The sequence below is a fragment of the Eleutherodactylus coqui genome, chromosome 3 (assembly GCF_035609145.1).
Source record: "Eleutherodactylus coqui strain aEleCoq1 chromosome 3, aEleCoq1.hap1, whole genome shotgun sequence".
NCBI classification, from domain to species: Eukaryota; Metazoa; Chordata; class Amphibia; order Anura; family Eleutherodactylidae; genus Eleutherodactylus; species Eleutherodactylus coqui.
Window position 1 is genome coordinate 23620031 of NC_089839.1, and position 14033 is coordinate 23634063.

General features: G+C 48.1%; 1 protein-coding gene across 7 annotated transcripts in view; it reads right to left on the reverse strand.

The window, feature by feature from the left end:
• KIF6 (kinesin family member 6) overlaps window positions 1-14033 on the reverse strand; it is a 126944-nt gene that overhangs the window by 91353 nt on the left and 21558 nt on the right. For all 7 annotated transcript variants that reach the window (XM_066595309.1, XM_066595310.1, XM_066595308.1 and 4 more), the window contains exons 4-5: window positions 7571-7718; window positions 7382-7491 (exon numbers count right to left, since the gene is read on the reverse strand). In XM_066595309.1, the coding sequence (XP_066451406.1) occupies window positions 7382-7491; window positions 7571-7718 (258 nt within the window). The remainder of the gene's footprint in view (window positions 1-7381; window positions 7492-7570; window positions 7719-14033) is intronic.

The following is a 14033-nucleotide window of genomic DNA, read 5'->3' on the forward strand; positions in this document are numbered from 1 at the left end:
CAGTCACTGAACCATGACAAGACCTACTACTACAGTCACTGAACCATGACAAGACCTACTACTACAGTCACTGAGCCAGGACAAGACCTACTACTACAGTCACTGAACCATGACAAGACCTACTACTACAGTCACTGACCCATGACAAGACCAACTACTACAGTCACTGACCCATGACAAGACCAACTACTACAGTCACTGACCCAGGACAAGACCTACTACTACAGTCACTGAACCATGACAAGACCTACTACTACAGTCACTGAACCAGGACAAGCCCAACTACTACAGTCATCTAAACCATGACAAGACCTACTACTACAGTCACTGAACCAGGACAAGAGCTACTACTACAGTCATTGAACCAGGACAAGACTAACTACTACAGTCATTGAACCATGACAAGACCTACTACTACAGTCATTGAACCATGACAAGACCTACTACTACAGTCACTGAACCAGGACAAGATCTACTACTACAGTCACTGAACCATGACAAGACCAACTACTACAGTCATTGAACCATGACAAGATCTACTACTACAGTCATTGAACTTGCTACAGTCCATTAGCGAGGACAGGACCTCTTGCTACAGTCCATTAGCGAGGACAGGACCTCTTGCTACAGTCCATTAGCGAGGACAGGACCTCTTGCTACAGTCCATTAGCGAGGACAGGACCTCTTGCTACAGTCCATTATCCAGGACAGGACCTCTTGCTACAGTCCATTATCCAGGACAGGACCTCTTGCTACAGTCCATTATCCAGGACAGGACCTCTTGCTACAGTCCCTTATCCAGGACAGGACCTCTTGCTACAGTCCCTTATCCAGGACAGGACCTCTTGCTACAGTCCCTTATCCAGGACAGGACCTCTTGCTACAGTCCCTTATCCAGGACAGGACCTCTTGCTACAGTCCCTTATCCAGGACAGGACCTCTTGCTACAGTCCATTATCCAGGACAGGACCTCTTGCTACAGTCCATTATCCAGGACAGGACCTCTTGCTACAGTCCATTATCCAGGACAGGACCTCTTGCTACAGTCCATTATCCAGGACAGGACCTCTTGCTACAGTCCATTATCCAGGACAGGACCTCTTGCTACAGTCCATTATCCAGGACAGGACCTCTTGCTACAGTCCATTATCCAGGACAGGACCTCTTGCTACAGTCCATTATCCAGGACAGGACCTCTTGCTACAGTCCATTATCCAGGACAGGACCTCTTGCTACAGTCCATTATCCAGGACAGGACCTCTTGCTACAGTCCATTATCCAGGACAGGACCTCTTGCTACAGTCCATTATCCAGGACAGGACCTCTTGCTACAGTCCATTATCCAGGACAGGACCTCTTGCTACAGTCCATTATCCAGGACAGGACCTCTTACTACAGTCCATTATCCAGGACAGGACCTCTTACTACAGTCCATTATCCAGGACAGGACCTCTTGCTACAGTCCATTATCCAGGACAGGACCTCTTGCTACAGTCCATTATCCAGGACAGGACCTCTTACTACAGTCCATTATCCAGGACAGGACCTCTTGCTACAGTCCATTATCCAGGACAGGACCTCTTGCTACAGTCCCTTATCCAGGACAGGACCTCTTGCTACAGTCCCTTATCCAGGACAGGACCTCTTGCTACAGTCCCTTATCCAGGACAGGACCTCTTGCTACAGTCCCTTATCCAGGACAGGACCTCTTGCTACAGTCCATTATCCAGGACAGGACCTCTTACTACAGTCCATTATCCAGGACAGGACCTCTTGCTACAGTCCATTATCCAGGACAGGACCTCTTGCTACAGTCCATTATCGAGGACAGGACCTCTTACTACAGTCCATTATCGAGGACAGGACCTCTTAATACAGTCCATTATCGAGGACAGGACCTCTTACTTCAGTCCATTATCGAGGACAGGACCTCTTACTACAGTCCATTATCGAGGACAGGACCTCTTACTACAGTCCATTATCCAGGACAGGACCTCTTAATACAGTCCATTATCGAGGACAGGACCTCTTACTACAGTCTATTTTCCAGGACAGGACCTCTTAATACAGTCCATTATCCAGGACAGGACATCTTAATACAGTCCATTATCGAGGACAGGACCTCTTACTACAGTCCATTATCCAGGACAGGACCTCTTAATACAGTCCATTATCCAGGACAGGACCTCTTAATACAGTCCATTATCGAGGACAGGACCTCTTACTACAGTCCATTATCGAGGACAGGACCTCTTACTACAGTCCATTATCGAGGACAGGACCTCTTACTACAGTCCATTTTCCAGGACAGGACCTCTTACTACAGTCCATTTTCCAGGACAGGACCTCTTACTACAGTCCATTTTCCAGGACAGGACCTTTCACTACAGTCCATTATCCAGTACAGGACTGCTTACTACGGTTGCTCAGACAGAAAAGGACTTCTGCTGGATTCATATGGCAAATTCCACCAGTCATTTGAGGCTTTGCAATTCTCAAAAACACATATCTGTGCAATGACGACACCCGAACTGTAAGAGGTAAATAAATACATGCGATTTTGGCCCACTAATTTACATAACGTGACAATTAAAGACTCAAGAATGGGTGCCTGCTTCCCCGAAATAGCGATGTTCTAACCAGGACAAATGCATGAGAAGCTAACCATTGATAAATATAGGACGGCTGTCTGTAATTTACGGGTAACAGGATACTGCGTGAAGGCAGATTTCATCACAAAGCTTGTGGATATTCTCAGACCCGTCCGTGCTTTTTAAAGATCAGACTGTTGTTCGTTCCCATTAGCTGTGGGTGCACCGTGTGCTGGGAACGGTCCATGGACAACGAGTGCACTGGACTGTCATGTGCGACAGAGCGGACGCTGGCCGGGGCTAGGTCATGGCGGACCCTTAGATCACAGAATGTTCCCTGTCTACCTCACCCACTGATTCATGTTGTATTTTAAAGGGGTCTTCCATAAGTTCGTTTAATAGAAACAAACTTCCCAAAGTAAAAGAAAACATAACATTTAAAGCATTGTACCTAGAGATGAGCGAGCATACTAGCTAAGGGCAATTGCTCAATCGAGCATTGCCCTTAGCGAGTACCTGCCCGCTTGGGAGCAAAGATTCGGCTGCCGGCGGGGAGCGGCAGGGGAGAGCGAGGAGGAACGGAGGGGAGATGTCTCTCTCCCCCGCCGCTGCCCACTGCTTATCGCCACAACTCACCTGTCGCCCGCGCCGGCAGCCGAACCTTTGCTCCCAAGGGGGCAGATACTTGCTAAGGACAATGCTCGATTGAGCAATTGTCCTTAGCGAGTATGCTCGCTCATCTCTAATTGTACCACAATTGACTTAACACCATAGTACAGGTGATAAAAGACTGATCGTGGGGGTCTTGCCACTAAGATGCCCAGCATCCCGAGAATGCGGGTCCTGTGCCCCCCTCTCCTTCTCACTGTGGACTCCTGCATCCCCCGCAGTGGAGAAAAGACTGCCCCTCCATTCATTTTCAATGGGACGGCCAGACATCGCCGGGTGCTTCTACTTGGTTACTCTTGTCAACCCCAGTGAAACGAATGAAGGGGCAGCAAGGTGACATAGAGACCCCAATCTAAGGATTGATGGGGGTCTCAGTCGTGAGATCCCCACTGATCAGACTTTTATCACCTGTCCTATGGATAAGTAATAGAAGTCAATTGTGTTACAACCCTTAAAGATGGGACTGTTCACAGTTATCAGCCATCCAGGAGAGGCCAATCAACCTGGAGAGGATACATCAAGGTACAGTCCACAAAGTGTTCGATGCACCTCTAAGATGTGGTTGCAGTGCAGCCAAAAGCTCTGGTGGGCTTCATCTCACTAGGACCACCAGAGATTGCCGAGGGCGTGTACTCTGCTACCCTTAACAGTCCCACTGAAGAGAACGGTGCAGCGGTGCGCATGCAAGACCATCACTGCGGCAATTCTGGCATACACTGGAGTGGTTTCTCTGGATCAACAGGGGTCCCAAAGGTTGGACCACCACTGAACGTTAAGTTATCCTTATCTCAATGGCCACTTTATTACAGTCTGCTTAGGTAAGATGAAAGCTGCGCTGTGATTGGCTACTATGAACAACAAGGACATCTTAGGATAGACAATTTTGCTAAATGAGTCCTAAAAAGTTTTACTCTGCCGTAGTCGTCACTAGGGGGGGGGAAACAAAGTGGCCACCAAAGAAGGCAGGAGAGCATCAACCAGTCTATTATTAGTGCGCAACTTCATTTTTGAACAACGTTTAGTGAAGATTCCTCCAGCAAGCGCACAATTCGTAAGTGGTACAACAATAATAAAGAAAAAAGTTGCATCTATAGGCAAAAATCATTTGGCTGTCCACCAGTAAGCCTGGAAACGGCGGAGCGCGTCCATGGAAGATTCACACAAAGTCCTCGGAAATCCACCGTCAGAGCAGAAAGAGAATTCGACGTCCCGCCACCAACTGCGTGGAAGATTCTGCACAACGCTTGCGATGTTATCCCTACTGATCATAATTGTTACCGGATGGCAAACGCGGCGACCTTCTTCCTTTTTGAGTATGCAGACGGTACTGGAAAGCTACGGTTTCATGGAGACTTTAGTGTTTAGTAATGGAGCCCCCTTTCAACTTTCAGGTAACATATGTAATGTCAGAACCTGCGGGAGGGGAAACCACCCGTCTACGTGGAGCTAATGTGCGACCCGCCAAGGTGAACGTGTTCTGCGTTATAACCTGCAGGAAAGGGACCGTCCCATTCTTCATCCACGACAGAACAATCCTAGGGGTTTCGTACCTGGACGCTACAGATATGGCTTCTGCCGAAACCGGAACAGGAAATCATATCCCAACAGGACCATCTCCCCATTATCACGATGACATCAGAAGAGAGAGATGACTACCAAACAGATGGATTGTCCGTGCAGGCGGTGACCATACTGACCTCGTTCCTCGTCCTCCACATTCCCCGGACCTTATGCTTGTGATTTCTTTATCTGGGAAGGGGGGGTGTTGGAGTCTACATGGCCCCTTACCACCCACCAGAAGCTGCTGTGTCAGTGATCCAACGTGTATGGCAGGAACTTGACGACATTGGATACACTGACCATTTCCAGCATTGAATTTTCAAAACTGTAATTGTTTTAAAAATGTGATTAGTCCCCCCCAAAAAAATTATAATATATATATATATATATATATATATATATATATATATATATATCGCATTTGGCCCACAGCTACAGCACCTCGTGTATGACTGACGGTAGTGTAGTCAGCATAAGATGGTGCTTAGTGCGAACATCTTCCCGCGGCGGAGCAGGGCCGGCCGGCCGCAGTACAGATGTGCCATTTCTTCCCCTTTCGCACAGTAATAGGCTGAGGCTCCGTCCTGTGTAGTTAGCAAATTCCACTCGATCCCTGCTTTATTATTTAGTGATGTGATATTCATGCCTTAAGCACGCTATATTTTGTGGTTTTCTCCATAGCTGAGGCCGCTCTCGCTGCACTCAAATCACCAATTAACTCTGACATGCAGCTCAAATAAATGAGTGTTTTCTTTCCAGGTGGTTATCCGCTGCTATTCTCAATGACCAGGCCTTGGTGTGAGTAAGTTCAGCGTCATGTAATAAGCGCACCGCCTGGAATTCTCATCATCGTACCGTGCAGAAGCGAAGGCCGGGAAGGATGCCGTCTACAAGGACTTCATCAGGGTTTGTGGAGATAATCATGGACGCACCAGATGGCGTTCTGTAAACTGGACCTTGTGGGTTCGGTGGCTGTTGGGACGGTGGAAGGTTGTGCCCGTTCCATACAGGTCCGATTATGACACCCGGGTAGCAACTAAAGGTCCTTTCACATTGCCCAATTCACGTCATGGATGATCCTCCAAACATTCATTCAGTTAGTATAAAACTACCGACAATTAGAGGCCGATTGTTGACCTCTAGCAAACACAAAGATGGGGAGACTGACACAAATTTTAATTTTCACAACGTTTTCAGCTCTTTTAGTTAGGCCGCCTGCACACGATCCGGAATGGGCATTCGCCTACAGATCCCGCAGCAAATACCACCCATAGACATGCTATGTAAAACCACTTTTCCCTGCCCACAAGCGAAAATCAACTGCAATTTTCCGCTCACGGGGACAGATCACAGCATGTTCTATTTTGGTGCTGGCCTCGCAGGGACGGCTTCCACTGAAGTCAATGGAAGCCGTCCATCCCGCAGTGAGTAGTGCACACGGGGCATGGGATCTTCATCATCAATTAGCGACGGCGTGTCACACTCCAACTTCTCCGGGCCATCCAGGAACAATCTGATGATGGAGCTCCATGTCACCAGGCAAAAGTGATAACTAAGTGGCTCGGTGGACAAAACATTGAAATTTTGGGTCCACGGCCAAAAACTCCCCAGATTTCCATTCCATTGAGAACCTATGGTCAATCCTCAAAAAGCGGATGGACAAACAAAAACTTGGGTAAACTCCAAGCACTGATTAGGAAGAATGGGTTGTCATCCATCAGGATTTGGCCGGGAAGCTGATATCCAGCATGTCAGGGGGAAGTGCAGAAGGCTTGAAAAATAAGGGTAAGGCTGGATTCAGACGAACGTATATCGGCTTGGTTTTCACACCCAGCCGACATACGTCGTCTCTCTGCAAGGGGGGAGCCTGGAAGAGCCAGGAGCAGTGCTCTGAGCTCCCGCCCCCTCTCTGCCCCTCTGCACTATTTGCAATGGGGAGAGGCGGGACGGGGGCGGGGCTAATTCTTCCCACTTAGCCCCACCCCCATCCCACCTCCTTTCATTGCAAATAGTGCATAGGGGCGGAGAGGAGGCAGAGAGGGGGCGGGAGTTCAGTTCCTGCTCCTGGCTCTTCCATCCTCCCCCCCACAGATGAGGACACCATATATCGGCTCGGCGTGAAAACCGAGCCGATATACGGTCGTCTGAATCCACCCTCATACTGTAAATAAAGAGTCTTTGCCTAAACTTCATATATTTGTCATATAATTGTACTTCAGTAACCATAGAGACACCTGACTAAAAGATCTAAAAACACTGAAGCAGCAAACTTTGCGAAATCCAAACTTTGTGTCAGTCTTAAAACATTTAGCCACAACTGCACAGCCGACCCATGAGGACAAACAATGGAAATTACGATGGTTCATCCCCACCGCCAGTTCTCGTCCTGGGTGAAAGAAAATGAGATGAGCGTCGATCAACATGCGTGTGTATTGGCGCTCAGTACATAGGGCTAAGAAGTCGACTGCTGTGAAAGGCCCTTACTAGTACACAGGCGCTACTAAATATCAGTAAGCAACCAATTCATCAAAAGTCATGAAGTCTTCTCTAAAGTGACTTACGGGAGGTCTTCCAGCTTGGAGGCGTCATGTTTTGGGTCCAGCAGATCATAGCCGACCTCGTTGTATATCTCCAGGTAGGAGATGTGGACCGTGTGGACTTTACTGACGTCCTGAATAAAGACAAAGAGACCAATAAGTACACAAGTCAATGTGGGATGTAACCGCTCTACACAGTAAGGACTAGGAGACCTTCTGAAGCTGCTCGAATATATAGGACAACGTCCGGGGGATGATCCCTCTGTCGCTGTAACGCTCGGCTCCTCCGGTGATGGTGAAGGTCTTGCCGCTGCCCGTTTGTCCGTAGGCAAAAATGGTTCCATTGTAGCCGCTGAGCACACTGTCAAGACAGAGCAAGTGGTAAATGCATCACATTATCACATCCATATCAGGGTCACACCTTATCAGAACACTTATTATGTGGGGCTGATCTTGTTCTACCCGATGCTTCTGGAACTTTGCTGAACTCGAAAAGACAGAACAGGAAGTGTCATGAAGACAGACGTGCAATGGAGAACGTCAGGCCTGAAGCGTCGTACTCTGTATGATTCCCGGACAAATCCCGTCCCCGCGGCCGCAGGATCACTGAGCCTATTTCACATATTCTTCTCAAAAAGGGAAGGGAAGCGACAGCCGCTGTGCCGCAATGGAAGGGAAGCGGGACCGCTGTGCCGCAATGGAAGGGAAGCGGCGGCCGCTGTGCCGCAATGGAAGGGAAGCGACAGCCGCTGTGCCGCAATGGAAGGGAAGCGACAGCCGCTGTGCCGCAATGGAAGGGAAGCGACAGCCGCTGTGCCGCAATGGAAGGGAAGCGACAGCCGCTGTGCCGCAATGGAAGGTTAAGCGACAGCCGCTGTGCCGCAATGGAAGGAAAGGGAAGAGACAGCCGCTCTGACATAATGTAAGGGAAGGGAAGAGACAGAAGCTCTGCCGCAATGTAAGGGAAGGGAAGAGACAGACGCTCTGGTGCAATGTAAGGGAAGTGACAGCTCTATGATACAAATACTGTTTAGAATCCGCTCTCCTTGTTCTGCATGTTCCTTACTGCTGCACTACTTCACACAAAGTACAGGCTGTGTTTCATACGCCCCCCCCCCCCCCCCCGCCTTACTACTTACATCTAAACATATTGCAAAACATTATCTACCAATGATACACTATTACCAGTCATGAAAACCAAAGATCATTTCATGGATACAACACTGTAAGTTCGCTTCAGAACCGTCTGGTCTATGGAGACTTCCCCACCCGTACCAGTGCCACCTTACACTATGGGCTTCACATTGGTTGTAGTTCACTGCCACGGCCACCAGCGTACATCCTGCTCCTGTCTTCTGCAGACACCCTGCTCTGGCATGGTCATGATCCATATCTGCGGCACAGAGGGAGCATGTTCATGCATATGCTTGCCCTCTTAAAGCTCTAGTACGCACCCTGCCAATCATGTGACATCTGTAGCTATATCAGACATCCTCCCCTGTGACGGGTGCCCGGGTTTGTGGTCCCTTGGTCCTGCCTTAGGTGCTATTCAAGTGTGTTCCGATTCTCCAGTTCCTGACTTCAGCTATTCCATACTTTGTTGTATTCTCCGTTCCTGGTATATGGACTACACTTCTGTCTGCTCCCTGCCCCGACCTCTGCCCTGTTGTGTATCCTGCCCCCGGCTTGCTCCCCGCTCTGCAGTTGTGCATTCTTCCCGGACCTGGATTGATATGACTACACTCTAGTGCACAACCTCAGATACCGCGCCTTGGCCTATAGTGGCATCGCCTGCCATGTTACTGGGACCATTTTCAGAGAAATGGCTCCCCCCCCCCCAGTGAAGCCCAGATCCCAAATGGTGGGGTTAAAAGTGGAAGACCGGGGTGCCTGAGGTGTTGCCTCTAGATCTGGCGCAAAGCCAAACCCTACCCTACATGGACATGTTTGGCATCTCAACTCTACTAGCGGCACCAGGGTTTACGCCCCAAGATCTACACCATGTTGCCACGGCCAGTGTTTTTACAATTAGCAGTACTCGTTATTGCTCCCCCAGCCTGATGATTGGCTTTGGACCCTCCCTCTGCAGTAATCGCTCCACGTGGCCACTTACTGGAATGGCGGCCGCACATCCGTATCCAGTTAGTGCACACAGCCGTTGCTATTTGGCCATTCCCAGCCACATACGGCCTCAGGCAGGAACATTTACATCCCAAACCCTGCAATCAAACAGAAAAATTTAGCAGCCGCCGAACCGCTAATGAGATGCTAACACCGTGTTATGAAAGTAGATGTACGCAGCGTCTCTCTGTGCCAAAGTCCTCAGCAGCGGCTCCAAAACGGGCGAAACCGCCAAGGTGCAGACGCGTGACGCCGGGTCATAGATTAACGTGACAAATTGAACTCGGGGGGGTTATTAATAGAGGATTCCTTCTGCATGAACGCGATTCAATACAAAAACAAATAAATAACAAGTAGAAGCGGAGCCGAAATCAATGGGAGCCAGATGTCTGTTCAACCAGGGGCACCGAAGGCGAAGGGGCGCAAGTACAAACACCGTGCCAGGATCAGGAGCAGAAACGGTACGCGCAATGGCTTCAGATGTGTGACGAACAATGGAAGCAAAAATGGGCACAGAAAGATGGCCCGTGGCACCAGCGAAATGATTGTTAGAACCGAATAAGGATATTGCGCTACTCTTAAAGATGGCGGAGAAAGATCGCGTTCGGTTAAGCCAAGACGAGATTTAACAGTAGACTTTATGCAGTGCAGAGGGTCATCAGTGCAGAGCCGTCAATCACGATGAAGTCCCACCCCCAAGGAGCTGCGCGGCAGTGTAAGCACTGGGGGCCGCACGGTCTGGCATGAGTGGGTCAGTAGGATATAGTTTGACCAAATCGATGAGATACAGATACAACTGCCCCGGCCACCAGGGCAAACTCAGCATCCCTAATAGAATTTAAGTGGCACTCTAGTTTCAGGACCGGGCGGGCGGGCGGGCGGCATAGTACCTACAGATGTTCTTCTCTGCCATCCTTCTGCTGGTTTCCATCGCATTGTTAGCTGTCTGAGCTGGTCTCTAATTGGCCAGAGCTGATGATGTGAACAGTGCTGACCAATCAGAGAGTGGGTATAGTGTATTGATAGACCAACTACCAATCCACTCTGTGGGATTAGGTAGTCTCAAGATTGTGTTGGCCGACTTGGGTGGCTAATAATGCCACCTAAAACCTGGGGATTGGGGGGACGGCAGAGAAGAACAAGTGCAGGTAAGATACCATCTGCAGATACCAGTCTCTGTTCGCAGCAGAAGCCACATGACTACAATCAGAGGTTACAGCATCACTACCCGTCCTCCTGGCATCAGAACGCACATCCGAGGAGCCGTGATGCAAGGAGTTCCAAATGGCGATCCTGTGGACTCCGATTAGCCGCAGCGGTCACGTGACTTCTACTTTCAATAGTGACCGGCTTCAGTGAAGGGAGAAGAAAGGCAAATATGGTTTATTTTATTATTTTATAACATGGCCACTTTTACTCGGACGACTCCTTTAACTATAGCTGCAAAAGTGTTAATAACAAGAGCAGCGGTACTTCCCTGTCCTCTCCCCCTCCACGATCAAGCGCTGCACCCCTGCAGTCCTCCAGCCAACCAGAGGCCACAGCAGTCACATGTCGTTCTCCATAGATGCTGAAGGCACATGACCTCTGTGGCCTCTAATTGGCTGCAGCAGTCAGGTGGTAGATGATCCAGGCGGACCGCGGCGCTGGCGCTCTGGATTGTTAAGCATCGCCGCTTTTAATTTTTTAACACATTTACAGCTATAGCTAACAAAAAATTGCCCAACATCCGGACAACTTCTTTAACCTCTTCCTGCCCGCATAACAAAGATACGTCAAATGGTTGTGTAGGGTGTACGGAGCAGTCTCAGGAGCAGAGTTCGCTCCATCCCCGGCAGCCATTAGCTGTTTCTGACAACCGCCAGTAACTGCTGCGATCAGAGTTCGCTCCGATGACAGTTAACATTTTAGATGCCGTGGTCAAAGCTGTCATTGTGTCTAAACAGTCAGCAAAAGAAGGGAGGGGCAACCCCTCCTCTGCACAGTCAGCACGCCTCCCCAATGCGCTTGGAAGGTGTGGGTGGGGGGGTCAATGGGCTAGCACTGCACCCTAAAGGCTAAGCTGCCATGCATATATGTAGATGTCTATCAAGCCCTGCCTAGGCTTCTTAGGCAACGTTTAAAATAACTTTACTAGTGTACTGCAATACTGAAGTTCTGCAGTATATAGTGCAGGCAATAAAATGATTGCAAATTCATTAATAATTGTAACAAAAACTACAGCCTTGTGTGTCGCAGAGTGCTAAAGCAGCAGAAATCTAGTCCTAAGCGCTCGCTCACGACCTAAAGGTTGCAAGTTCAATCTCTGCATGGTCCAGGTAGCCGGCTCAAGGTTGACTAAGTCTTCCATCCTTCCGAGGTCTGTAAGAGGAGTACCCAGCTTGGTGGTGGTGGTGGGGAGGTAATAAATAAATTACCTGAAAGCGCTGCGGAATAACTTGGTGCTATACAAATAACAAGATTTATTTTTTTATTAAATGTTCATAAAAAAAATCCACAAAATGAAAAAAAACAAAAAAACACAGGCATTCAGCATCGCAGTGTTCTTAGAAAATATCACAGCATTTATCTCTTGTTATCCAGGCTGCCCAGAAATTTCAACAAAAAGTGATCAAAAAGATACAGCTATCCCAAAATTATACTATTAAAAATTACAGTACAACCTGCAAAAAAAAAAAAAAAAAAAAAAAAATGAACCCTCCCACAGCCCAAATGACAAGGACAAAAAAAAGTTACGAGTCTCAGAATATGGCGACGGAAAGAAAGTTAAAAAAAAAAAAAAAATGTCATTGCTTTTCTTTATAATAATTTTTATTGGGTTTCAAAAGCTGAAAAATACTTAAAAAGAAACTCTATACATTGGATATCCCCATAACCGTACCGATCCGCAGAACATGCTCAGGTCATTATCACCGCACCGCGAACGCTATCAAAACTACATGCACACCCAAAACGGTGATATTGCAATTTTAGTTTTTTAAAGGTTTTTCAGTTCATTATATGGTATCATTAAAAAAAATACAACTCGCCATGAGAAAAAAAACGAGCCTTCATATGGGTATAATCAATGGAAAAAATAATTTATAGCTCTTGGAGGGTGGGAGAAAAAAAAATAAAAGAAAAAAAATCTCTGGTCCTAAAGGGGTTAAGGAGGTAATCCAGGGGCAAATCGCTCCAGCGGCAGCTTATCTCCCAAGGCATAAAAGGATCAGGTGCTAAAATTCAACATTCCGATCCCTCTTTACCCCAACATTATCTATTGGGCAAAAGTTGAGCGACCCCCCACACAAAACAGAGAGGCGTCTGCCCCAACGTGCGAGGTCAGACGACTAAACACTAATATGTATCAACATGGTAGTGATCGAGCCAAATGGGATATCTACGGCCTGGTGTGAATTCAGGGCTTGGAAGAACTGCGGTCCTGGACCCTTAACCCTTTCCAATCCACTGTGTGACCTCTGAAGACATTATGATTTAAGGCTGTACAGCTACGATGTTGGAAGACGTCCGTTGGGGTTCTCTTACTGTATATTGCCAGCTGTCGGAGCCTATTCAATGCCTCACCTCATGCAGTACTGGCTTTAGCCAGCATATAGCGCTGTTCTATAACAGCAGAAAAAGAGTAAGCCCCCTAGGAAAACCAGGATAGAAATTGGATTGGAAAGGGTTAAATGTAGACATAAAAAATAATTGAGCCTCTTAAGTGGAAATGCTCCTCAAGTCCTCATCTGAGGTCCAAGATACCAGCGTCGGAGGAGCTCGTGTGACGAGAACTGAAAGCACGCAGCTTGTTTGGATCATGTAAAGTTTCCGTCTATAATCGGTGGAGCCAAGCTACGAGAGACGGGTATCACCCCCCCCCCCCCCCACCTCATTAGACTGTACAAATATGCTGGACGCCGACTAATAAAAGGAAGGAGAAGGAACACTGACAGCTTTGTGGCGGGCGGCGCAGGGCGGCGCACCGGAGGAATCCCAGCTCGGCCCAGTTGTCTTTAAATGAAGCGTGACAGATTAAGAACATTTTAATAAGAAAGGCTCTGAAGACGTCCGGTCTCCTGGATTTCGGATGGAGGAGCGGGAGGATTTGGAGCCGCTGTATAAATAGGGCCGTGTCAGAAGTGGAAATTCTCCCCTGCATTATTTATATAGAGAGTCTGTGGATATAATGAATCATCTGCATGTAATGTCCACGTTACCACACGGCCGGACGGAACACTTCGTTCTGGAGGCGTTCTGACCGGGCGCTTAACCCGTTCCTGCAGCAGCAGTAACCCCTTGTGTGCCGGGGCACCGTTAGGTTCTTTAGCTTTATGTTGCAGAATTCTATGTTCTGTAAGAGTTATGTAACATAGGATGCAAGGCTGAAAAGAAGACACAAGTCCATCCAGTTCAGCCTATTACCCCCAATGTTGATCCAGAGGAAGGCAAAAAAAACAAAACCCAATGAGGTAGAAGCCAACATAAATTGCTTCCAGTCTGCAATCTGGCAATCAGAATAATCCCCGGATCACCGACACTTCTGATGTAATCAGTTATATATCATGTAATATTG